The sequence below is a fragment of the Globicephala melas genome, chromosome 4, assembly GCF_963455315.2.
Source record: "Globicephala melas chromosome 4, mGloMel1.2, whole genome shotgun sequence".
Lineage (NCBI taxonomy): Eukaryota > Metazoa > Chordata > Mammalia > Artiodactyla > Delphinidae > Globicephala > Globicephala melas.
In genome coordinates, this window is record NC_083317.1 from 67645689 (window position 1) to 67670523 (window position 24835).

Consider the following 24835-nt stretch of genomic DNA (forward strand, 5'->3'; position numbering starts at 1 on the left):
TATTTGTTATCTGATTAGGCAAGGGATGTATGGTCTCCCAGAATAACAGTAATTGTTTTCCTAAAATGGGGGGGGTACACTTCTTTTAAATAATTCTACAATAAAGTGCTTTAAATTTCTTGGAGGAAAGTGTTATGTAAATGCAGGATCTGTGGTTTGTTTCCCTGGTAGACATTTGTGTAATGACTATTTGGAGTCGGGGTTTAATTTGCCTTCTTGGGGAACCAGTAGAGCCTTTGCTTAGTAGGGGCTGAGAAATCAGTGTTTGCCTCTTGGCTGTTTTCTAGGCACCAGGGCAAATCACACTTTTGGTTACCTTTATGAACTTTGATAAGGTGTAATGATTGATTCCTTAGTACCAAAACGTTGTTTAATTCAGATTTTACCAGAAGAATCGCCCTAAACTTGACTATTGAGATAATGCAAATGTACATTGTAAATGTAAATGAAATAATGTAAAAAAAAAAAAAGTTATCCTTGACATTTCTTTTTTTTTTTTTTTTTTTTTTTTTGCGGTACGCGGGCCTCTCCCGTCGCGGAGCACAGGCTCCGGACGTGCAGGCTCAGCAGCCATGGCTCACGGGCCCAGCCACTCCGCGGCATGTGGAATCTTCCCAGACCGCGGCACGAACCCATGTCCCCTGCATCGGCAGGTGGACTCGCAACCACCGCGCCACCAGGGAAGCCCTCCTTGACATTTCTTATTTTGCATTTCAGTGGAGAATGGACTGGAAAACATGTCTCATGCTGAATATTATTTACTTCCTTTAAAACAAATACCCTTTCTGCTAAAAGAGATTGATTTCATTGATTTGTTCAGTTTACATGAACTAATTCCCCTAAAATCTTTTGTACACATCCTGTTAACCTTTTCAGCAAGATGAGTGAAAGAATCATTGCTCTGTAAAAAAAAAACCCTGTAAAAGGGACTTTGACTACAGAACCAAGACTGAGTGTTTGTAAGTAATCCATCTTCTTGCCTTGAGAATATATTTATGTACTATAAGGATTCCAAAGCCGCTCTCCAAACTTTTGACGTTTAAGAACTTTACCATTGGGCAGTCAGTCAAAACAAAATTCCTTGAGCAATTTAAGAACAATTTATTTTACTCCAGATAGATCCACTAAGGATGTTATATGAGCAACTCTTCCCAAAGGATCTCTGAATGTCTGATGTTTTGTGAGCAACTTCAAGCAATTTGCTCCTTCACCCACTTTTGCCCATTTTATTTCTAAATACTTTGACCTACATTGTTTTACTTGATTGATTGATTTCTCATAGTAGCCCTCTGAGGTAAGTCTTATCGTCTCCTCTCCATTTTACAGATGAACATGGGTCATCTGTAAAACATGGGTCCGAGGGTTGGATGACTTGTCCCAGGTTGATCCGCCATAAAATGTTAGAGTCAGGAGATGAGTCAGTGCCCTCTAATTCTGGAACTGTACTCTTTGCTTTGTTCAGACTGCTTGTTCAGATATATGTGTACATGTATTTGTCATAGCTAATAGGGTCTCCTTGGTGTGAAATGGAAGAGTCATGAAATGCAGATTTACTTGTGAAATGGAAGCAGTCATTCATATGCAAATAGTTTTCAAGTAAGAACGATTTAACTGGCAACTTTACTAAAGGAATGGTAGATCAGATGGAAACATAATCTAGGCATACCTCATTTATCCAGAATATTATTTGGAAGAAGGTACTTTAGGTGAATGAAATTTCAAAAACCCAAGGCTTAATCCTTTAAATGATGGACCCTTATTTTTAATTGTTTCTGTTGGAAATCTTTGCTATACTCCCTTAACAAACAGAATGTAGGCTTTTACGATCTTGAATTTGTTTACTGTTTTGTAGATGTACCTGTAGAAATAGGTCAGGGTTGTTAACTTTTGGTTCTTGGTTCTCGGTTCTTTGGTTCTTCACAGATGAGAGGTTCTGTGAACCTCTGAAATTGCATTCACATTTTTATGATTATATGCCTGTTTGGGGAAGAGAGGATCCATAGCTTCCATCCATTACTCAGAGCAATCTGTGCTAAGCTAAAAAGCACTTTTATGATGATTTGGAACTAAATGGCTATTGATCCACACTACTGTGGGTTCCATGAGGGTAAAGATGGGGTCTGTTTTGTTTTTACTAAATCTTCAGCACTTACCAGTGTCCAGCTCATAATAGATAGGCAATAGATACTTTTTGGAATAATTGTTTTTAATATTTTATTATTTTTAATAAAATAATTGTTTTTTATAATTATTACTTTCTATATAATAATTATTAGATCAAAGGAATGGAATGGTCTTATAAGAATGTTTCTTCACACCTTCAGAAAAGATTTACTGCCCTAAACTCCTTTGACTTAACAGCAGATTTTTAAATGAATTTATTATTGTTATTTTATCAATGCAGTGGGCCATGGGCATTCTCCTTGTCAGTTTTACCCACATCCTAGAGCATTAGAATCAATGGATAACGTAAAAGTCATGTAGTCATGTAGTACCCTAAGTTTACAGATGAGGAAACTTAAGGCCCAGGAAGGAAATTGACTTGCTAAGGGTCACACAATTACAAAGCTGGGAATATCTCCTGGTTCCCATTCTGATTTTATTTCTACTACATTCTGCTCCTTCATTGTACTTTTTGTTTGTTCTTACTAATCAGCCCTAAATGAGTACATGCCCATTTTTACCATTTTATGCCTCCAGTCTTTGGCTTTGCTTATCACTCCCTCCAGGTCTTGCCAACAGGTTTTTACTGAGCAAACACTGTGTGCCCTGTTCACTATGAAACCTCTGGAATGAGTGGACTGCCACTCTTCCTAGGGCTAATAAAGTTTATTGCAATGAATAAGCAGACCTATATAATACACCTGGAGAGCTTATACAAGACAGTATATATTAAGTTCTAGATTGCAGAACAGATTTTTTTTTTTTCGGTACGCTGGCCTCTCACTGCTGTGGCTTCTCCCGTTGCGGAGCACAGGCTCTGGACGCGCAGGCTCAGTGGCCATGGCTCACGAGCCCAGCCGCTCCACGGCATGTGGGATCTTCCTAGACCGGGGCACGAACCCATGTCCCCTACATCGGCAGGTGGACTCTCAACCACTGTGCCACCAGGAAAGCCCTGCAGAACAGATTTTAAATGCTGCTCTTGTGTCCTGAAGCTGGTTCCTCCTGGCTTTGTGCATATCACTTTCCAGTTTCACAGGTAGTCATGTTACACTGGTAGCTTGAGATCTGCCATGGTGAGGGTTATTGGCAAACACTACAAATCAGGGCTTTTACCCACCACCCCCCTCCCAAGAGCCAGCATACCACTGGTTTTAAGAATTCAGAGATTGAGGGTTCTTTTCCCTAAACCATGTAGCCTCTGAGAGCATAATCTGACCTTAAATATTTTTACCACTTCATCCTCATTTTCTTAGTGTTGACTCAAGTTGCAACCCCCATTTTTTTTAATGAAAGTACATAGAACAGAAAATTTTACAATTCATCCCAAATGGTAAGAGTAAATATTGTTTTAGTCATATTGTGTACACACACATAGGTATACATATATATAAATGTATGTGTCTGTATTGGTGTACTTGGTCATTAAATAGAATGCATTTTTCCCTTGGGAAAAAAAAAAGAATTCAGAGAAAGGAAAAGTAGTGTAAGTTAGGATTATCTACTGAAGGTTCCATTGAAACAGAAGGGATGGGAGAGTGACACGAGCAAAGGTGGGGGCAGTAATGAGTCTGCAGAGGGTGTGGGGGGAGAAAGGGCAGTAAGGAGAGAGGATTATCTTGGATTTCAGGAGGTACTAATAGGAGATGCAGTTTGGCCTTCAAGGGTTTGAACCAGATGAATTTGGACAAAAAGGAAACCTTCAAGAAGAAGTCATTAAAAAATATTTTTGGAAAATTAACATGGTCGCTGCATACAGCATGAATACCCGCTACCTGTGAAAATATTACAGTAATCCGTAGGTGAAGTGATGATGAGAATGACGAAAAGAGAATGTATCTAGGAAGTATTTTGAAGAAACTGTTAGTATGACTTTCAGACAGAGTAATTTAAGGAAGACATAAAGACTGAAGTTTTTGAGCATGGAGGACTGAAGGAGTGCTACTCCGTTGTCAGAGATAAGAAAGTTGGGAAGGCTTACTGATTTGGCAGAGAGGATGGTGCACTATTGAGTGGGAGGTGGCATTGAGTTATAGATGAGGATGGAACCTCAGTCACAGACCTGAGGACAAAGGAGGGGTAAAGTTAGGGAAATATATGGGAGCCATCAGTGTAGAGCTGATTATTAAAACAGAATGGAGGAGTCCTCCCTGAGAGCAGTGCGGGACAGAGGCAAAAACTGAACCTTGGAGGCCTGACGTAGTGTAAGCAGTAGGAAGTGGCAGAGGATATTAAAGAAGGTAGATCACAGAGGTCGGAGATGAAGGGAGAAAACGTGGTGGTGTAATGTAAGGGAGGACTGAGTCCTTGTAGAAGGATGAGATCATTAGAGTCAAATGGCCACAAAGATGGGAAGAGGAGAGTCAGATGAGCTAATGAAAAGATTCTAAAAGACATATTCATATGACTAGAAAGAGATCACTAATTTACAGCAATTTTAGTAAAATGAGTGAGGGAAGAAACATTGTAGTTATCGTGTGGGTGATGGGGTCAAGGTAGTAAATACATGCCACTTATTCAGTCACTTCCACTATGAAAGGAAGGAGGTAGTATTTTATTTATAGGAGCTGTTGAGAGCAAGTGAATGTTTTGTTTGAGATAGTGGGCCCTCAGTACCACTGTGGTGTAATAAGTCAGGAATTCTCATCAACTACCCGTAGATGTATAAATTGATTCAGCCTTTCTGGAAAGCAGTTTTTTATATATTTTAAGAATCTTAAGATTGGACCTAGAGATTATCATACTAAGTGAAGTAAGTCAGAGAGAGAAAGGCAAATATCATATGATATCACTCATACGTGGAAACTAATTTGTAAAAGATACAAATGAACTTATTTACAAAACAGAAGCAGACTTATAGATATTGACAACAAACTTATGATTACCAAAGGGAAATATGGTGGGGAGGGATAAATCAGGAGCTTGGGATGAACACAATTGCTATATATAAGATAGATAACCAGCAAGGACCTACTGTATAGCACAGAGAACTCTACCCAATATTCTGTGATAACCTATATGAGAAAAGAATCTAAAAAAGAATGTATATTTGTATATGTATAACTGAATCATTTTGCTGTACACCTGAAACTAACACAACATTGTAAATCAGCTATACTCCAATAAAATTAAAATATTAAAGAAGAAAAATGAATCTTAAAAGGGTTCATGTCCTTTAACCATCATATCCTTTAGCCCTCCACTACCAGGATTCTATATAAGAAAATAACCAGAAATGCCATTAAAGATTTATGTAGAAAACTATTCATTGAAATATTATTTGTAATAGTGAAAAATGGGAAATAAATCCAGCCATAGGGAATGATTAAATTCAGGTTATATCCATTTGATGTTATACAGGTATCAAAAAGTTTTTTTTTGTTTTTTTGCGGTACGCGGGCCTCTCACTGTCGTGGCCTCTCCCGTTGCGGAGCACAGGCTCCCGACGCGCAGGCTCAGCGGCCGTGGCTCACGGGCCTAGCTGCTCCGTGGCATGTGGGATCTTCCCGGACCGGGGCACGAACCCGCGTCCCCTGCATCGGCAGGCGGACTCTCGACCACTGCGCCACCAGGGAAGCCCTGAAATTTTAATAACATCTTTTATAAGAGCATTTTTTTTTATTGGTTTATGGTTGATTTACAATGTGTTAGTTTCAGGTATACAGCAAAGTGATTCAATTGTACATATTTATATTCTTTTTCATGTTGTTTTCCATTTTACGTTATTACAAGATATGGAATATACTTCCCTGTGCTATACAGTAGGTCCTTGCTATTTCTCTATTTTATATATGATAGTGTGTATCTGTTAATCCCAAACTCCTGATTTATCCCTTCTCCACCCTTTTTCCTTTGGTAACCATAAGTTTGTTTTCTATGTCTGTGAGTCTGTTTCTGTTTTGTAAATAAATTCATTTGTATCATTTTTTAGATTCCACATATAAGTGATGTAATATGATATTTGTCTGATTTACTTCACTTAATATGATAATCTCTAAGTCGATCAACATTGCTGCAAGTGGCATTATTTCATCAAAAAGAGGGATTTTGAATGCAGCCAGAGACATAGGTATTTAGCTCTGCAGGTGTGCCCTGGTCATTCATGTAGCCTATGTTCAACAGGGGCTCTAGCTGGTTGTGCTAAAAAGCAGCAATTCTCAAACATGGCAGCACATTAGAATCACTTAGAAAATCTTTCTAAAAAATACTAATGCCAGAGTCCTTGTCACAAAAATTGGGATTTAATTGGTGTGGGATGGCCCTGTGTGTTGGGTTTTTGTTTTTCTGTGGTGATTCCAGTATACAGAGTTCGAAGTCCATCTTTTTAGAGTAGTGCTTCTCAAACTTTAGTATGCATAAGCATCATGTGAAGGGCTTGTAAAGACATTTTTCTAGATTCTGAAGGTTTGGGGTGGGGTCTGAGAATTAGCATTTCCAGGAAGCTCCCAGCTGAGGCCGAATAGCACTGTTCTAGACTTTAGAGTGTGTGGTATTGGTTTTCCTATGTCTGGCACACAGTGTGTACTCATCAGCTATTGAATGAATGTAGCTATTTGATTCTTGAAATTTAATGTTCATATGAATCAGTTGGATATCTCATTAAAAATACAGATTCAAATTCTGTAGGTCTGGGGTGGGAGCTGAAAGTCTGCATTTCTAACAAGCTCACAGGTGATGGCAACAACATTTGAGAACAGCAAGGTGTAATAAGATATGTATCGTGTGTAATTTTCTCATCTCATTTCCACCAAGGTGCACTAGGCAGATGACCTTCACCTGGATATCTTTGGTCTACCCTGAATTGGGCACATTTCCTACTATACCCCATTTCTTTCCTTTTCTATCCCATTACAAAAACATATTGGAGTACAAATGAGTGAGAGTGACATTTTTATAGAGATAACATCAAATCCTCTCCAATTTTTAAAATATTAAATATCAAGTAAATATAAAAATTTCATAAACTATGTATAAAGTAAAAAACAATAAGATGTAATTAATACACATGTTTAAAAATATTCTTATTTAGAATAATTTTAATTTACAGAAAAGTCGCAAAGATAGTACAGAGTTCTGTGTACCCCTCACCCAGTTAACCCTAATGTCATCATCTTACATAACCCACAGTACATTTGTCAATACTAAGAAATTAACAATGATACTTTGCTATCAACTAAAGGACAAACTTCATTTAGTTCTCTCCAGTTATTCTACTGTTGTCCATTTTGTGTTCCAGGATCCAATCCAGGATACCACATTGCATTTAGTTGTCATGTCTCCTTAGTCTTTGCTGATCTGTGATGGTTTCATATTCTTTGATTTTCATGATCTTGGCAATTTTGAGGAATACTGGTCAGATATTTTGTAGGATGTCCCTCAGTTAGGTTTTGTTTGATGCTTTCTCATGGTAAGACTAGGGTTATGGGTTTGGGGGAAGAATAAATAGCACAGAGGTAAAGTGCCCTTCTCATCATGTCATATTAGACAGTATATAATATCCACATGATTTATTACTGGACTCATTTTATTTTTTATTGATGGACTCATATTTTTTACCTTGTTATAATCTATTACTCTTATTTATTTTGTTGTTCAGATTATGCCAGTTTAGGCTTTATCAGATCAGCTTCTGTGTCCCTTTACAGGCCCTCATCATTTTGTTTTTTGGACACTTCCTTACTTTCTGGCACTACAGGATGGATGTTCCAGACTCATCTTGTATTTTCTCTGCCCCAACATAGAATCAGCCAGTTTTCTCCAAGGAGCCCTGGTTCCTTTCATTGGATAATGGTATTTAGACACCAGGATCTGGCAATGAGTGTGCTTGTTGCTACTCAAGTGTCACTGATTCCAGGCCTTCCCAGTGGGTAGAGCTGGAAAATACATGTGTGTATACTAAACCATGTGTATACACATAATTATGTCTCTGTCTCATATCATCTTTCTATATGTATACACACATGTATATATAGAAAACTAAAGGTGCACATACTGAGTTTTCTGACTCTGACCCAGCACCACATTCATTCTAGCCTTCCACCCTTGCTTTTGGAACTTCTTTCTTTGACAGTGAGAAACCTGGCTCTCATTATCTACCATTTAGTTACTTACTTGTTCAATCCTAGTGTATACTTATAAAGTAGTTTCAGAATTGTTAACCAGTACTCCTGTAAGAAACAAATTTGCCAACTAAAGTACATTTCTCTTTGTCTTTAGTCTTACAGTTTCCAGTCAAAACAATATTTTCCAAAGTTACTTAGGTCAGCTCCTTTTTTCCCACCTTGAAGTTTATAAGGTTAGATCACACATTATTTCTAATACAATTAGATACATTTGTCACAGTCTGCTTTCCATCCTGGGAATGATCCAACACCCTGGTTGATATTATAAAATTTGCATATATTAAAGCTCTCTGTGATGTAGTTTTAGGGGTTTTGACAAATGCCATGATTTCATTTTTAAGCAGATCATTGGCAGACTTCATAACTAGCAACATACGTGCAACAAACCTGGCAGCTGATCTTCACACAGGTTAAGAAACAATAACTTAGATAATCTTCTAAAAGCCTCCTCACCAGCATTCATTGAACCTTCATTTATCATCACTGGTTCCCAGAGATTGGTCATGTTCCAGGTAACGTCACTGATGGTTATCTCCAGGAGAGTCTTGAATGATTCTGAGAAAAAAAGCATCCCCACCACTCTGCACTGTCCATCATGGGTTGGAAAGAATGGGAAGGAAGGGACAACAGGGCAGAAGGCAGTACTTGAATCAGCCTCGAGACTGACCCACTAGAGCCTCCAGCCAGCAGTAATAACTCTAAGGCACAGATTTACAAATTGTGAGCCCCCAGACCAACAGTACTGGCATCACCTGGGAAATTGTTGGAAGTGCAAATTCTCAGGCTCCACCTATACTTACTGAATCAGAAACTCTGCAAATGGGGTCCACTAGTGTGTGTTACGAGTCCTTTGGGTGATTCTGTTGCACACTAGAGCTTAAGGATTTCTATTCTTAAGATTAACTAGCCATTTGCCAGTCAGAGCCTTACGGGCATAGTGAGGCTTCATCTTGACTTCTTGCTAAGGCTTTGGGGACACAGAACTGGTCAGCCAGGGACAGGCTGCAAGTGTAGCCAGATGGTTTAACCCTCTGGGTTTAACAGCCCTTTAAGGGCTGGTTTTCTTTTGGTTTTTTTGTTTGTTTTTAATTGTGATCCACCAGAGGATGGAAAATTTTGGGCTTGGATGTCTGGGGCAATATATTCTATCTCTTTGAGTTAGAAAAGTGGTCTTAATAATGATACTAGGGGAGGGGGAAGGGTAAGCTGTGACAAAGTGAGAGAGTGGCATGGACATATATACACTCCCAAACGTAAAATAGATAGCTAGTGGGAAGCAGCCGCATGGCACAGGGAGATCAGCTCGGTGGTTTGTGATCACCTAGAGGGGTGGGATAGGGAGGGTGGGAGGGAGGGAGATGCAAGAGGGAAGAGATATGGGAACATATGTATATGTATAACTGATTCACTTTGTTATAAAGCAGAAACTAACCATTGTAAAGCAATTATACTCCAATAAAGATGTTAAAAAAATAATGATACTAAAACTTTTTTATGCTTTAATTTTTTTGTAATTGCAAAATGAAGACCGAAATCACATCAAGACTTCATATATATATTTTTTAGTGATGTCGGGTTTTAAAATTTTTTTTTACAATGGCTTGTTATTTCTAATGTGTATAATATCATGTTTGTTTATGTTTTAATAACCGTTTATACCTTAAGGAGGTACAAATTCCTGGCCTCCAGTATGAAGTTGTAGTAAGAAAAGTTGGGAGATATTTTCTGATCTAGGTAAACCTGTCATGCCTTTAAGTCCCATTCCTCACCTCCACCCCCAGGTATGTCTGTGACCTCAAGTACTGCTTCTCTTTTCATTATTCCTCTGTTCTAGCCATGCTGGCCTCCTCTTTGTGTCCCTTAGGGCCTTTGCACTTACTGTTGTTTCTGATTGAAATACCCTTCCACCAGATACCTGCATACTAGCCCCCTCACTTCCTTCAAAAGTAGCATTCTCAAAGAGAACTTCTACTTCCCTATCTAAAATTTCACACACACACCACATTCCAAGCACAGAAACACTGTCACTCCCCATTGTTTATTTTTTCTCTCTGGAATTTACTATCTAACTATATATATACATATATATACGTATATATGTATATTTTTCCCCCTTCCTCTAGTAGAATGTAAGTTCAGCTGGCATAGATTTTTATCTGTTTTTTATACTGCCTGGAGCAATACCTAACAAGTAGTATTTGTTGAATGAATAAATATCTCCAAACGTGCATTTGTGTGACTGACAGTAAGTAGGTGTACATGGTAACATTTTTGCTTTATCATTATTACCCAAACTGAGCTGAGAGGCAGCTTGTCTTTTATTCTCCTAAACTGCCTCTGTTCTAATTAAGAGGGATGGGGAAGGACAGTACCTAAGGAGATAAATATTGATTCTTTTTCTGTTTCCTCTTTAGACAGTAGAGCTCACTGCCAGTTAACTTTGTTGCTTTCTGTCTCAGCACCTGCCAGAAGGCAATGGGACAGGATGGTGTGAGATGGGGATTTATAGGTCACATTAAACCAGTGGTTCTCTGGGGAAGATGAAAAAGTCGAGATGGATGGTGGTGATGGTGGCACAACAATGTGAATGTACTTAATGCCACAGCCCTGTACACTTAAAAATGGTTAGAATGGTAAATTTTGTGTTATATGTATTTTACCACAGTTTTTTTTTTTTAAAAAAAAAACCCAAACACAGTGGTTCTCAAAGTGTAGTTTCAAACCAGCAGTAGCAGCTTCACCTAAGATCTTGTTAGAAATGCAAATTCCCAACCTTCAACCCAGAATTGTTGATTCCAAAACTGGAGGTAGGTGTGCCTAGTGATTTGCATTTTAACAAGCCATTCTGGTGGTTCTGATGCATACTGAAGTTTGAGAGTCACAGCACTGAATACTTGTTTTAATCCTTAGAGCTATGGAAAACTTTTGAAGAGGTTCATAGAATTTCTTCATGCCCTGATAACTGTATAAAATTACCTTGATCAGAAATACTGACCACCTTAGGGGTAAAATTGAAGTGGTCTGGAAATGTTTTGAGGATTAGTGCTTTAAGTAATGTTTCAAGAAACAAACTTAACGCTTAGAGTGCCTGCTGTGTTTCAAGCATCTTGCCAAATGCTCTCACACTTGTTTTCCATTTAACCCTCAAATCAGCCCTGGTGAAGTAAATACTACATTACCTATTATACATTTAAAACAAGCCGAGATCAGTTATAGTTTATCTACTTTTCTTACAGTGTATACTTACTGTCACTAGGTGGCACTGGTGGTGTGGTTACTCAGACCCAGGCAAAGCTTTCTGGGACTACCTGCCTAGAAAACTGAAATAAATGAGGCCTTTTATGAAAGAAATCAGACTGCAGACAACCACAAATCTTGATACAAGTAGAGGTTCTAACTTAAGGTATGTCAGAGTTAGGACCTCTGAAAATTCACTCCTATAAAAAGCAATGAAAACATATGCCATGGGGCAACTAAGCCCATGCCCCGCAACTACTGAGCCTGTGTGCTCTAGAGCCTGTGCGCCACAACTAGAGAGAAGCACGTGCGCCACAATGAAAGATCCTGCATGCTGCAATGAAGATCCCACGTGCGGCAACTAAGACCAGACACAGCCAAATAAATGAATAAATAAATAAATATTTTCAAAAAATCAAGTACTGATAAATGCTACAACATGGACAAACTTTGAAAACATGCTAAGTGAAAGAAGCCAGTTAAAAAGGCCACATATTGTGTGATTTCATTTATATAATTAAATACTGTAGTAGTGATCAGTACATAACTTCGTGTATATAGAAAAAACTACTGAATTGTACATTTTATTTTTTATTTAGTATATATATTTAAAATTTTTTTACTTTATATTGGAGTATAGTTGATTTACAATGTTGTGTTAGTTTCAGGTATACAACAAAACGATTCAGTTATACATACCTCTGTTCTTTATCAGATTTTTTTCTCATTTAGGTTATTGTAGAATATTGAGGAGAGTTCCTTGTGCTATACATTAGGTCCTTGTTGATTATCTATTTTATATATAGTAGTGTGTATATATTAATCCCAAACTCCTAATTTATCCCTCCCCTCCACCTTTCCCCTTTCGTAACCATAAGTTTGTTTTCTAAGTCTGTGATGGTATTCCTGTTTCGGAAATAAGTTCGTTTGTATCATTTCTTTACATTCCACATCTAAGTGATATATGATATATGTCTTTCTCTGTCTGACTTACTTCACATAGTATGATAATCTTTAGGTCCAGCCATGTTGTAGCAAACGGCATTATTTCATTTTTTTTTTTAAGGCTAGTATTCCATCATGTATATATACCACTTCTTTTTTTTTTTTTTTTTTTGCGGTACGCAGGCCTCTCACTGTTGTGGCCTCTCCCGTTGCGGAGCACAGGCTCCAGACGCGCAGGCTCAGCGGCCATGGCTCACCGGCCCAGCCGCTCCGCAGCACGTGGGATCTTCCCGGACCGGGGCACGAACCCGTGTCTCCTGCATTGGCAGGCGGACTCTCAACCACAGAGCCACTAGGGAAGCCCTACCACTTCTTCTTTATCCATTCATCTGTCAATGGACATTTAGGTTGCTTCCATGTGTTGGCTATTGTAAATGGTGCTGCATTGAACATTGGGATGCACGTATCTTTTCAAATTGTGGTTTTTCTCTGTATATGCCCAGAAGTGGGATATGTGGATCACACAGTAGCTCTATTTTTACTTTTTAAAGGAAACTCCATACCTTTCTCCATAGTGGCTGTACCAATTTACATTCCCACCAACAGTGTAGGAGGCTTCCCTTTTCTCCACACCCTCTCCAGCATTTATTGTTTGTAGACTTTTTGATGATGGCCATTCTGACTGGTGTGAGGTGATACTCACTGGAGTTTGGATTTGCATTTCTCTAATAATTAGCGATGTTGAGCATCTTTTTGTGTGCTTTTTGGCCATCTGTACGTCTTCTTGGAGAAATGTCTATTTAGGTCTTCTGCCCAGTTTTTGATTGGGTTGTTTGTTTTTCTGGTACAGTAAGTCCCCTACATACGAAACTTCAAGTTGAGAGCTTTCAAAGATACAAACGTGCATTCGCATGTACAGTCACGTAAGTTAGTTCATGTGTCTGGCGTTCACTGTCACGTGCGTGCATCTGGTACAAGTGGTTGTGCTTTTATGTACTGTACAGTACTATACAGAGTACAGTAGTACAGTATCTTTATTTCAAGCTAGATCTGCAAGAGAATGACTTCATTGAACTCCTTGCTATGCAACATGAGGAGCTTACTAATGAAGACCTGATGGAATTGGAGGCCGAGAGAAAGTACGAAGAGAGACAAGAGGAAGAAGAAGTAACTGAAAAACTGAAGAGATTTATGATGAAGGAAATGACAAGGGGATTTTCTTTATTTGAGGAGGCACAGGACCCGAACGTAGAATGGTACAGAAAGGTTGCAGCAGCTGTTCAGAATGCAGTCCAGTGCTACTGTGTCATCTATGACAAGAAAAGAGCTACTACCCAGACATCACTGGATTGTTTTTTCAAGAGGGTAGATAGAATTGAATCCAGCAAGGAACCAGAACCTGTGCCATCGATGTCAGGCATGAGTGAAATTGCAGCTTGCCCTCCGTCTCCTATTGCTGACGATCCTTCAGCTCTACCATTTCCCACCTCCTCTCCCTCCTCTAGTCAGTAAGTCTTCTTGCCTTTTCTCTTGATGCCAGCCCGTGTATGCCAGCTGTTGTACTGTACTACTCTACTTTTCAAGGTACTGTACTGTGACATTAAAAATGATTTCTTTATTTTTTGTGTTTGTTTTTTACGTATTATTTGTATGAAAAGTATTATAAACCTTTTACAGTACAGTACTATATAGCCAATTGTGTTAGTTGGGTATCCAGGCTAACTTTGTTGGACTTACAAACAAATTGGACTTACGAATGCACTCTTGGAATGGAACTCGTTCGTATGTAGGGAACTTACATTGAGCTGCATGAGCTATTTGTATATTTTGGAGATAGCTGCATGAGCTATTTGTATATTTTGGAGATTAATCCCTTGTCGGTTGCATTGTTTGCAGATATTTTCTCCTGTTCTGTGGGTTGTCTTTTTATTTTGCTTATGGTTTCCTTTGCTGTGCAAAGCTTATACGTTTAATTAGGTCCCATTTGTTTATTATTATTATTTTTTTTAAACAAAATGTTGGGGGTAGGAGTTTATTAATTATTTATTTTTGCTGTGTTGGGTCTTCGTTTCTGTGCGGGGGCCACTCTTCATGTCTGTGCACAGGCCTTTCACTATCGTGGCTTCTCTTGTTGAGGAGCACGGTCTCCAGATGCGCAGGCTCAGTAGTTGTGGCTCACGGGCCTAGTTGCTCTGTGGCATGTGGGATCTTCCCAGACCAGGGCTCGAACCCGTGTCCCCTGCATTAACAGGCAGATTCTCAACCACTGCGCCACCAGGGAAGCCCTATTATTGTTTTTATTTTCATTACTCTAGGAGGTGAGTCCAAAAAGGTATTACTGCGATTTATGTCAAAGAGTGTTCTGCCTATGTTTTCCTCTAAGAGTTCTGTAGTGTCCAGTTTTACATTTAGGTCTTTAATCTATTTTGAGTTTATTTTTGTGTATGGTGTTAGGGAATGTTCTAATTTCATTCTTTTACATGTAGCTGTCCCAGCACCACTTATTGAAGAGACTGTCTTTTCTCCGTTGTATATTCTTGCCTTCTCTGTCATAGATTAATTGACCATAGGTGCATGGGTTTATTTCTGGGCTTTCTGTCCTGTTCCTTGATCTATATTTCTGTTTTTATGCCAGTACCATATTGTTTTAATTACTGTAACTTTGTAGTATAGTCTGAAGTCAAGGAACCTGATTCCTCCAGCTCCATTTTTCTTTCTTAAGATTGCTTTGGCTATTTGGGGTCTTTTGTGTTTCCATACAAATTTTAAAATTTTTTGTTCTAGTTCTGTGAAAAGTGACATTGGTAATTTGAAACAGATTGCACTGAATCTTTAGATTGCCTTGGATATGATAGACATTTTGACAACGTTGATTCTTCTAATCCAAGAACATGGTATATCTTTCCATCTGTTTGTGTCATCTTTGATTTTTTTCAAGGGTGCCTTATAATTTTTGGAGTATAGGTCTTTTGTCTCCTTAGGTAGGTTTATTCCTAGGTATTTTATTCTTTTTGATGCAGTGGTAAATGAGATTGTTTCCTTAATTTCTCTTTCATTGTTAGTCTATAGAAATGCAGCAGATTTCTGCATATTAATTTTGTATCCTGCAACTTTACCAAATTCATTGATGAGCTCTAGTAGTTTTCTGGTAGCATCTTTAGGATTTTCTGTGTATAGTATCTTATCATCTGCAAACAGTGACAATTTTATTTCTTCCTTCCAATTTGGATTCCTTTTATTTCTTTTTCTTCTCTGATTGCTGTGGCTAGGACTTCCAAAGCTATGTTGAATAAAAGTGGCTAGAGTGGACATCCTTGCCTTGTTCCTGATCTTAGAGGGAATGCCTGCAGCTTTTCACTGTTGGGTATGATGTTTGCTGTGGGTTTGTCGTATATGGCCTTTATTATGTTGAGGTAGGTTCCCTCTATCCCCACTTTCTGGAGAGTTTTTATCGTAAACTGGTGTTGAATTTTGTCGAAAGCTTTTTCTGCATCTATAGAGATGATCATATGGTTTTTATTCTTCAGTTTGTTAATGTCATGTATCACACTGGTTGATTTGTGGATATTGAAAAATGCTTGCATCCCAGGGATAAATCCCATTTGAACATGGCATATGATCCTTTTAATGTATTGTTGGATTTGGTTTGGTGGTATTTTGTTGAGGATTTTTGCATGTATGTTCATCAGGGATATTGGCCTGTAATTTTCTTTTTTGTGTGATATCTTTGTCTGTTTTTGGTATCAGGGTGATGGTGGCCTTATAGAATGAGTTTGGGAGTGTTCCTTCCTCTGCAATTTTTTGGAACAGTTTCAGAAGAATAGGTGTTAACTCTTCTCTAAATGTTTGATAGAATTTGCCTGTGAAGCCATCTGGTCCTGGACTTTTCGTTTGTTGGAATTTTTAAATCACAGTTTCAATTTCAGTACTTGTGATTGGTCTGTTCATATTTTCTGTTTCTTCCTGGTTTAGTCTTAGGAGACTGTACTTTCTAAGAATTTGTCCATTTCTTCTAGGTTGTCCATTTTATTGGCATATAGTTGCTTGTAGTAGTCTCTTATAATCCTTTGTATTTCTGTGGATTCAGTAGTAACTTCTCCTTTTTCATTTCTAATTTTATTAATTTGAGCCCTTTCCTTTTTTTTCTTGGTGAGTCTGGCTAAATGTTTATCAATTTTGTTTATCTTTTCAAAGAATCAGCTTTTAGTTTCATTGATCTTTGCTATTGTTTTTTTGGTTCTATTTCATTTGTTTCTGCTCTGATCTTAATGATTTCTTTCTGTCTACTAACTTTGGGCTTTGTTTGGTCTTCTTTCTGTAGTTGCTTTACGTGTAAGTTTAGGCTGTTTATTTGAGATCTTTCTTGTTTCCTAAGGAAAGCTTATATTGCTATAAACTTCCCTCTTAGAACTGCTTTTGCTGAATCCCATAGATTTTGAATTGTTGTGTTTTCATTTTCACTTGTCTCTAGGTATTTTTTGATTTCCTCTTTGATTTCTTCAGTGATCCGTTAGTTGTTTAGTAGCATATTGTTTAACCTTCATGTGTTTGTGTTTTTTGCAGTTTTTTTCTTGTAGTTGATTTCTAGTCTCATATTGTTGTGGTTGGAAAAGACGCTTGATATGATTTCAGTTTTCTTAAATTTACTGAGGCTTGCATTGTGGCCCAACATGTGATCTATCCTGGAGAATGTTTCATGTCCACTTGAGAAGAGTGTGTATTCTGCTGGCTTCAGATGGAATGTTCTATATGTAACAAGTAATTCCATTTGGTCCAATGTGTCATTTAAGATCTGTTTCCTTATTGATTTTCTATCTGGATGATCTGTCCAGTGATGTAAGTGGGGTGTTAAAGTCCCTTACTGTTATTGTGTTACTGTTGATTTCTCCTTTTATATCTGTTAATATTCACCTTGTATATTAAGGTACTTCTATGTTGTGTGCATATATATTTACAATTGTTATATCTTCTTCTTGGATTGATCCCTTGATTATTATATAGTGTCCTTCTTTGTCTCTTGTAACAGTCTTTATTTTAAAGTCTATTCTGTCTGATATGAATATTGCTACTCCAGCTTTCTTTTGATTTGCATGGAATACCTTTTTCCATCCCCTCACTTTCAGTATGTATGTGTCCCTAGATCTGAAGTGGGTCTCTTGTAGACAGCATATATACAGGTCTTGTTTTTGTATCCATTCAGCCAGTCTATGTCTTTTGTTTGGATCATTTAATTTGTTTACATTTAAGATAATTGTCAATATATATGTTCTTATTGCCATTTTGTAAATTGTTTTGGGTTTGTTTTTGTAGGTGTTTCTCTTCCCTTTCTCTTTTGTTCTGTTCTCTAGTGATTTGATGACTAATGTTAGTGTTGTGTTTGGATTCCTTTTCTTTTTTGTGTGTATCTATTGTAGATTTTCAGTTTGCAGTTACCATGAGGTTTTGATGTAGCAGTCTCTCTCTCTCTCCCTCTGCCCTCCTCTATCTCTCTCTCTATATATATACATACATACATATACACACACACACACACACACACACACCCCCATATATATATATATATATGATTGTTTTAAGTTGCTGGTCTCTGAATTTCAGATGCATTTCCAGTATCCTGCATTTTTTGTACTCTCCTCTTCTATCAATTGTTGGGTTTTGTTTTTGTTTTTTGCGGTATGCGGGCCTCTCACTGCTGTGGCCTCTCCCGTTGCGGAGCACAGGCTCCAGATGCGAAGGCTCAGAGGCCATGGCTCACAGGCCCAGCCGCTCCGCGGCATGTGGGATCTTCCCGGACCGGGGCACGAACCCGTGTCCCCTGCATCAGCAGGCAGACTCTCAACCACTGCGCCACCAGGGAAGCCCCGATTGTTGGTTTTGATATCATATTTGTGTGTGGATGATTTCTTACCTTTACTGTATGTTTGCCTCTACTGGTGAGGTTTCCCATTGGTAATTTTCTTGCTACTAGATGTGGGCTTTTCTGCTGAGAAGTTCCTTTAGCATTTGTCATAAAGCTGGTCTGTTGGTGCTGAATTCTTTTAGATTTTGCTTGTCTGTAAAGCTTTTGATTTCTCCATCAAATCTGAATGAGAGCCTTGATAGGTAGATTATTCTTGGTTGTAGGTTTTTTTCCTTTCGTCACCTTAAATATATCATCACTCCCTTCTGGCCTGCAGAGTTTCTGCTGAAAAATCAGTTGATAACCTTACAGGAGTTCCCTTGTATATTATTTGTTGCCTTTCCCTCGTTGCTTTTAATATTTTCTCTTTGTCTTTAATTTTTGTCAGTTTGCTTACTATGTTTCTCAGCATGTTTCTCCTTGGGTTTAATCCTGTATGGGATTCTCTGCACTTACTGGACTTCGATGACTGTTTCCTTTCCCATGTTAGGGAATTTTTCAGCTATTATCTCTTCAAATATTTTCTCAGGCCCTTTCTTTCTTCTTCTTGGACTCCTATAATGCAAATGTTGGTGCGTTAAATGTTGTCCCAGAGGTCTCTTAAACTGTCCTCATTTCTTTTCATTGTTTTTTTCTTTATTCTGTTCGGCAGCAGTGATTTCCACATTTCTGTCTTCCACCTCACTTATCCGTTCTTCTGCCTCATTTATTCTGCTATTGATTTCTTTTAGTGTATTTTTCATTTCAGTTATTGTATTGTTCATCTCTGTTTGTTCTTTGTATCTTCTAACTCTTTGTTAAACATCTCTTATATCTTCTCAGTCTGTGCCTCCATTCTTTTTCTGAGATCTTGGATCATCTTTGATATCATTACCCTGAATTCTTTTTCTGGAAGGTTGCCTATCTCCACTTAATTTCATTGTTTTTCTGGGGTTTTATCTTGTTCCTTCATCTGGAATATACTCCTTTGTTGTCTCATTTTATCTAACTTTCTGTGATTGCGGTTTCCACAGGCTGCAGGGTTGTACTGCCTCTTGCTTCTGGTGTCTGCCCCTGGTGGGTGAGGCTGGTCTAAGAGGTTTGTGCAGGCTTTCTGGTGGGAGGGACTGATGCCTGCCTACTGGTGGGTGGAGCTGAGTCTTGTCCCTTGTTGGGCAGGCCTGTGTCAGGAGGTGTGTTTAGAGGTGGCCATGAGCTCAGGAAGATTTTAGGCAGCCTGTCTACCAATGGGTGGGACTGTGTTCTCACCCTGTTAGTTGTTTGGCCCGAGGCATCCCAGCACTTGCACCTACCGACTGTTGGGTTGGGCCAGGTTTGTTGTCTAAATGGTGGCCTCCCGGAGAGCTCACACTAATGAGTACTCCCTGGTATCTCTGCCACCAGTGTCCTTATCCCCACAGTAAGCCACAGCTGCCCCCCACCTCCACAGGAGACCCTCCAAGACCAGCAGGTAGGTCTGGACCAGGCTCCTATGAAGTTACTGCCTTTTCCTGGGTCCTGGTGTGCACGAGACCTGTGTGCATCCTCTAAGAGTGGCATTTCTGTTTCCACCAGTCCTGTGGAGTTCCTGCGATCAAGCCCTGCTGGCCTTCAAAGCCAAATGCTCTAGGGGCTCCTCCTTCCGATGCCAGACCCCCAGGCTGGGGAGCCTGGCCCAGGGCTCAGAACTCTCACTCCTGAGGGAGAACCTCTGCGTTATAATTATTTTCCAGTTTGTGGGTAACCCACCCGGTGGGTATTGGATATGATTGTATTGCAGATGCATTCCTCCTACCATCTTGTGGAGCTGCTTCTTTGTCTTTGGATGTAGAATATCTTTTTTGGTAGTTTCCAGTCTTTTTCGTCGATGGTTGTTCAGCAGTTATTTGTGATTTTAGTGTTTTTGTGAGAGGAGGTAAGCTCAACTCCTTCTACTCTGCCGCCATGTCTCCAATCCTCCTTTACTTTCAAACTGAGAGTTGTGGTGGATGAGCTTTTTGCCTTCCCCAGATGGTTGAAGCTTACAATTTTTGTTTTTGGAAACCCTACCGCCTCCTTATTTCTATTATTATTTTTGCAAGAAAGGTATAAAGAGAGTTGGAGTGGAGGTGAGATTTGTGATTGAGAAAGCCCTGGACTCCCTTCTCCATCTTTCACCTCTTTCTCTCTGATTGGTTCCTGTCCAGCAGCAGATTGAAGCAGGAGATGATTCTGAATTTTACACTTTAAAAGGATGAATTTTTGATGTGGAATTATGTATCAATAAGTGTTGTTTTAAACATCTTTAGACATATATAAACATATGCCTATGAGAAGTCCACAGTGATATCTTTTAGATTGCTATGTTTAAAAGTTTTCTTAACAGCAAGAGAAAAAAAAAGCAAGGGAATTATGTTTCTCACCAACTATGGGAGGTCCAGTGCTATAATCACATTTTACTCTTCGTTGCTCTCTTGCATCTCCTTATTGCTTCAAACTCTGAAGGTGCAATGACACTCAATTAGGAGTTTGGAATTTCAAAGGTACACACTGTCCACTAACAAATAGATTTTTAAAACTGCTTGAATTCTCCTGTGATGGTTTTTTTTTCTTTGCGGTACGCGGGCCTCTCACTGTTGTGGCCTCTCCCGTTGTGGAGCACAGGCTCTGGACGCGCAGGCTCAGCGGCCATGGCTCACGGTCCCCGCCGCTCCGCGGCATGTGGGATCTTCCCAGACCGGGGCACGAACCCGTGTCCCTGTGTCCCCTGCATCGGCAGGCGGACTCTCAACCACTGCGCCACTAGGGAAGCCTTCCTGTGATGTTTTAAGCACAAAGCTGTGAGGGCACACTCTTGTCGCATTAAAGGCAAGTCTTGGGCATGTTTTTCTTTGTCACCCAGAGCATCATGGAGGGTCAGGACCCTGGTCAGATTTATCATTGGTGCCTTTCCAGCTTTCTTTTCTGTTTCATTCTACTGCAGTGCTCCCTTTCTTCCATGTCCTAGGACCCTAGGGCTCTTTTGTGATCTTCTGACTGAATCCTATACCAGTCCTGCTCTCTCTTATACCACGACACCCCCATACTTAGAATTATCCCGTTTTACCCTCATCAGAACTGTTTATGGCTGTCTCTGCTTTGAATTCTGATTAATTATTGACATTAAAAATGTTCATGCTAATGCTGAAGGTGAAAATTTCTAAGTTCTTAAGCATGCATTCATTTTAAGAAGGAATGTGTCTCTTAGGTTTGTTCACTGAAAAGGTCTGGAAACAGTGACAAACTCAGTAACAATGAACCTCCCTCAGGCATCTCTAAGAACATTTTCTACTTAAAGGAACCAGAGCACTTTGGAGGAATGTCTGATTCCAAATCTGGGGCAGGAAGCATTTAAAATGAGTACAGAACATGTTAAAAAGTAAGGCAGCTATAAATGATTACTGGGCACATGTTGAAAGGACCCAGGAGCCAATTAGAAAGGTCCCCAGTGACTAAAGATAGGAACATCTAGGCATTAAAAAGAAAAATAACTGGAATGGACTGGAGCACATCACATGTGTTAAATGCAAGAGTTCCTTATGTTACTTATAAACAAAAGGTTACCTGTGGAGGTTGCAAGGAAACCAATTCATTGATTTGAAAACTGGCAAATAAAGGGAAAGAATCAAGCATTTATTCTACATTTCTTATATGACTTTTACCTCAGGATAACCAAATAAGTAAAATAGAAAAAAATACTACCATCTTGCAACCCCTAATGAAACAGTCACCAATGTCTGCATAAAACATTAGATGAAAGGTGATGGAGAACTTTATAAGGATGAGTCACACTGATAGTATCTACTGCTCAATCTTAATATAACAAAAAGACAAAATCGATGTATACCTTAGGATGTCATACGGTAGGGTGTACACAGTACCGCCTATGACATTTTCTTGCTAAAAATTCTAACCTGAATCTGATGAAACCTCAAAAATCTGTTTACAAGAAATAGGGGAATTAGAAGAATATGTTAAATAACACCATGGGGAGGCAATCAGCAAAACCTAAAGCGAGGGAAATTCGAACTAATGATCTAGTTTCTTCAACAAATAAGTGACAGGAAAAAAAGGAGGGAGAGACCTATACGGCATGCATCAACCGTATTCAGTGTGTGCACCTGTTTAGAATAAATCCACTGTAAAAAAAATTGTGAGTCCGTTGGAGAATTGAATCATAATGTCATTTGATCATAATGTGCTGATATCAGAGGAATATTTTTTAGTTATGTTAATGGTATTCTGGATATGATTTTGAAGTTATTATTGTTTTGAGATAAGTACTGAAGTGTTTATCGATGAACTAATAGGTTGTTGGGGATTTGCTTTAAAATAATCCGGTTGGTGGGAGGGAGTGGGTGGGATTCAGACGACACAATATTGGCCATGTATTGATAATTGCTGAAACTGGGTGGTGAATACATAGTGATTTGTAATACTATTCTCTATAGGTGCTTAGAGTTTAGACTTTAAAAATTAACTGCATACATATACTGTATATGATAACATAGTTTTATACATTTGTATGTATATAAATATATATATAGTTTTTAAATTATACATAAATTGTGACTGTATCTAAAGTTGATTTCTAATTGGAGAATTATGTCTTGGAAGGAACAAGGCTTTCTAAAGAGCCCCTTGCTGGCCATTGCAGCCCCCTACCCAGAGTTTATCAGAACAGTATTGGCAACTTGGCATCTTGTTTTAGCACTTCTGGGAGGTTGCTGATCTTTACCTCAATGGCCAAGGGTCATAATCCATAATATTCCCACCAGAATCATTATGGTTATGATAAGACACGTGAGAAGTGCTTTTATAAAACTTACAGCTGATAAAATGTTTATGTTGTAAATTCGTAATTTCCTAGTCAGCAAAACATGCATATTTTAAGATAGCACTAAGCATAGCACCTTAAATATAGTACATGTATCTTACATATAGAGTAGGATATTCATTTTTAAGTGAGTTAATCTTTATAAATGAAATTGTGTCTTGCAGGTATTTCTCATTTTGAGACATCGATTTCCTTTCTCTGAAACATTTTTCTCTCTTTTCTAGGAAGTTATTTTAGGTTCTGTGAAAGAGATGCTGTCTCATCTTTAAGGCCTACCAGAAACTCTGATTTGAAGAGAATAAATGGATTTTGCAACAAACCCCAGGAAAGTCCAAAGCCTCCAACCCGTAAGTTTTTATTAGTCTTTCCAGTTATGGACTAGGCAGCTCCCAAAGACTAGAATAACTTGGAATCAAAAGAACCTAGGGGCTTCCCTCGTGGCACAGTGGTTAAGAATCCACCTGCCAATGCAGGGGACACGGGTTCGAGCCCTGGTCTGGGAAGATCCCACATGCTGCAGAGCAACTAAGCCCGTGCGCCACAACTGCTGAAGCCCGCGTGCCTAGAGCCTGTGCTCCACAACAAGAGAACCCACCGCAATAAGAAGCCCGTGCACCGCAACGAAGAGTAGCCCCCGCTCGCCACAACTACAGAAAGCCCTCTCACAGAAATGAAGACCCAACACAGCCAAAAATAAATAAATAAATTTATTAAAGAAAAGAAAAAAAGAACCTAAAAGAGAGGTGGTCACAGGGGTCCCTATATCATACCCTATCATGTAGTTCAGGCCTCCCAAATTGTGCTTATATTAGCTGTGCTTACATGTGGCAGTGATTTCTTCATTTTTCTCGTTTGTCATTTTCATCTCTTGCCTCAGGGATTTGACTGGAGCTTTTTATAGGACTATAGATGCACCAAAGTAAATAGTGGTCTAGAAATCATCTTTTAAGGAACCTCAAAGATGAACCAAATCAAAAAATGATGTTTTGGGTAAAATATAATTAGGGCTACGCACTGGCTTGTACATTGACTTTAGCCATGTTTAGTCCTATCCCTAACTCCAAACCCTGTCATTGTCACCACTGTGGAAGAAGGAGCATAATATATAAACTGTAGGGTCCCAGGAACTATTTGCTTGTTGCTTCTTCATGGCAGTGCACTAGGGCTAGGCAGGTATTGGTGAGTGGAAAAGAATTATTCTCAAAGAATATTTATCAAGAGCTTCAGAATGTTTATACCCTTTGACTTGGTATTTCACTTCTGGAAATCTATCCTAAGGAATAATCCCTATATGTGGAAAAAGCTTTGAATGTAAAGATGTTCCTATTTATATATATATATATATATATGGAAAATGAGAAATTAGTTTAAATGTTAAGTAATCTGGGAATGATTAATTATATATGTTAGATCTACTTGATGAGGTTTTGCAGCTGTTGGAAATAGGGCTTATAAATACTGCATACTGGCATGGAGAGTGTTTGTCATCATGTTAATGAACAAAGCAGGATACAAAATTTTATATTGTGCGTAAGCACAAGCATGGTACATATAGAAATTACATATATATACATATGTATGGGGATAAGACTTAGGAAACACACCAAAATAAAAATATAGTGATCATGCTATGAC

At 38.8% G+C, this 24835-nt stretch overlaps 1 protein-coding gene across 2 annotated transcripts in view; it reads left to right on the forward strand.

Moving 5' to 3' along the window:
* FAM162A (family with sequence similarity 162 member A) overlaps positions 1-24835 on the forward strand; it is a 34697-nt gene that overhangs the window by 622 nt on the left and 9240 nt on the right. Inside the window, exon 2 of one of the 2 annotated variants that reach the window (XM_060298143.1) lies at positions 13516-14018. In XM_060298143.1, the coding sequence (XP_060154126.1) occupies positions 13516-13979 (464 nt within the window). In that variant the 3' untranslated portion in view covers positions 13980-14018. Of the gene's footprint in view, positions 1-13515; positions 14019-23424; positions 23548-24835 lie in introns of those variants that run through there. The other variant, XM_030858209.3, reaches the window with a different exon arrangement.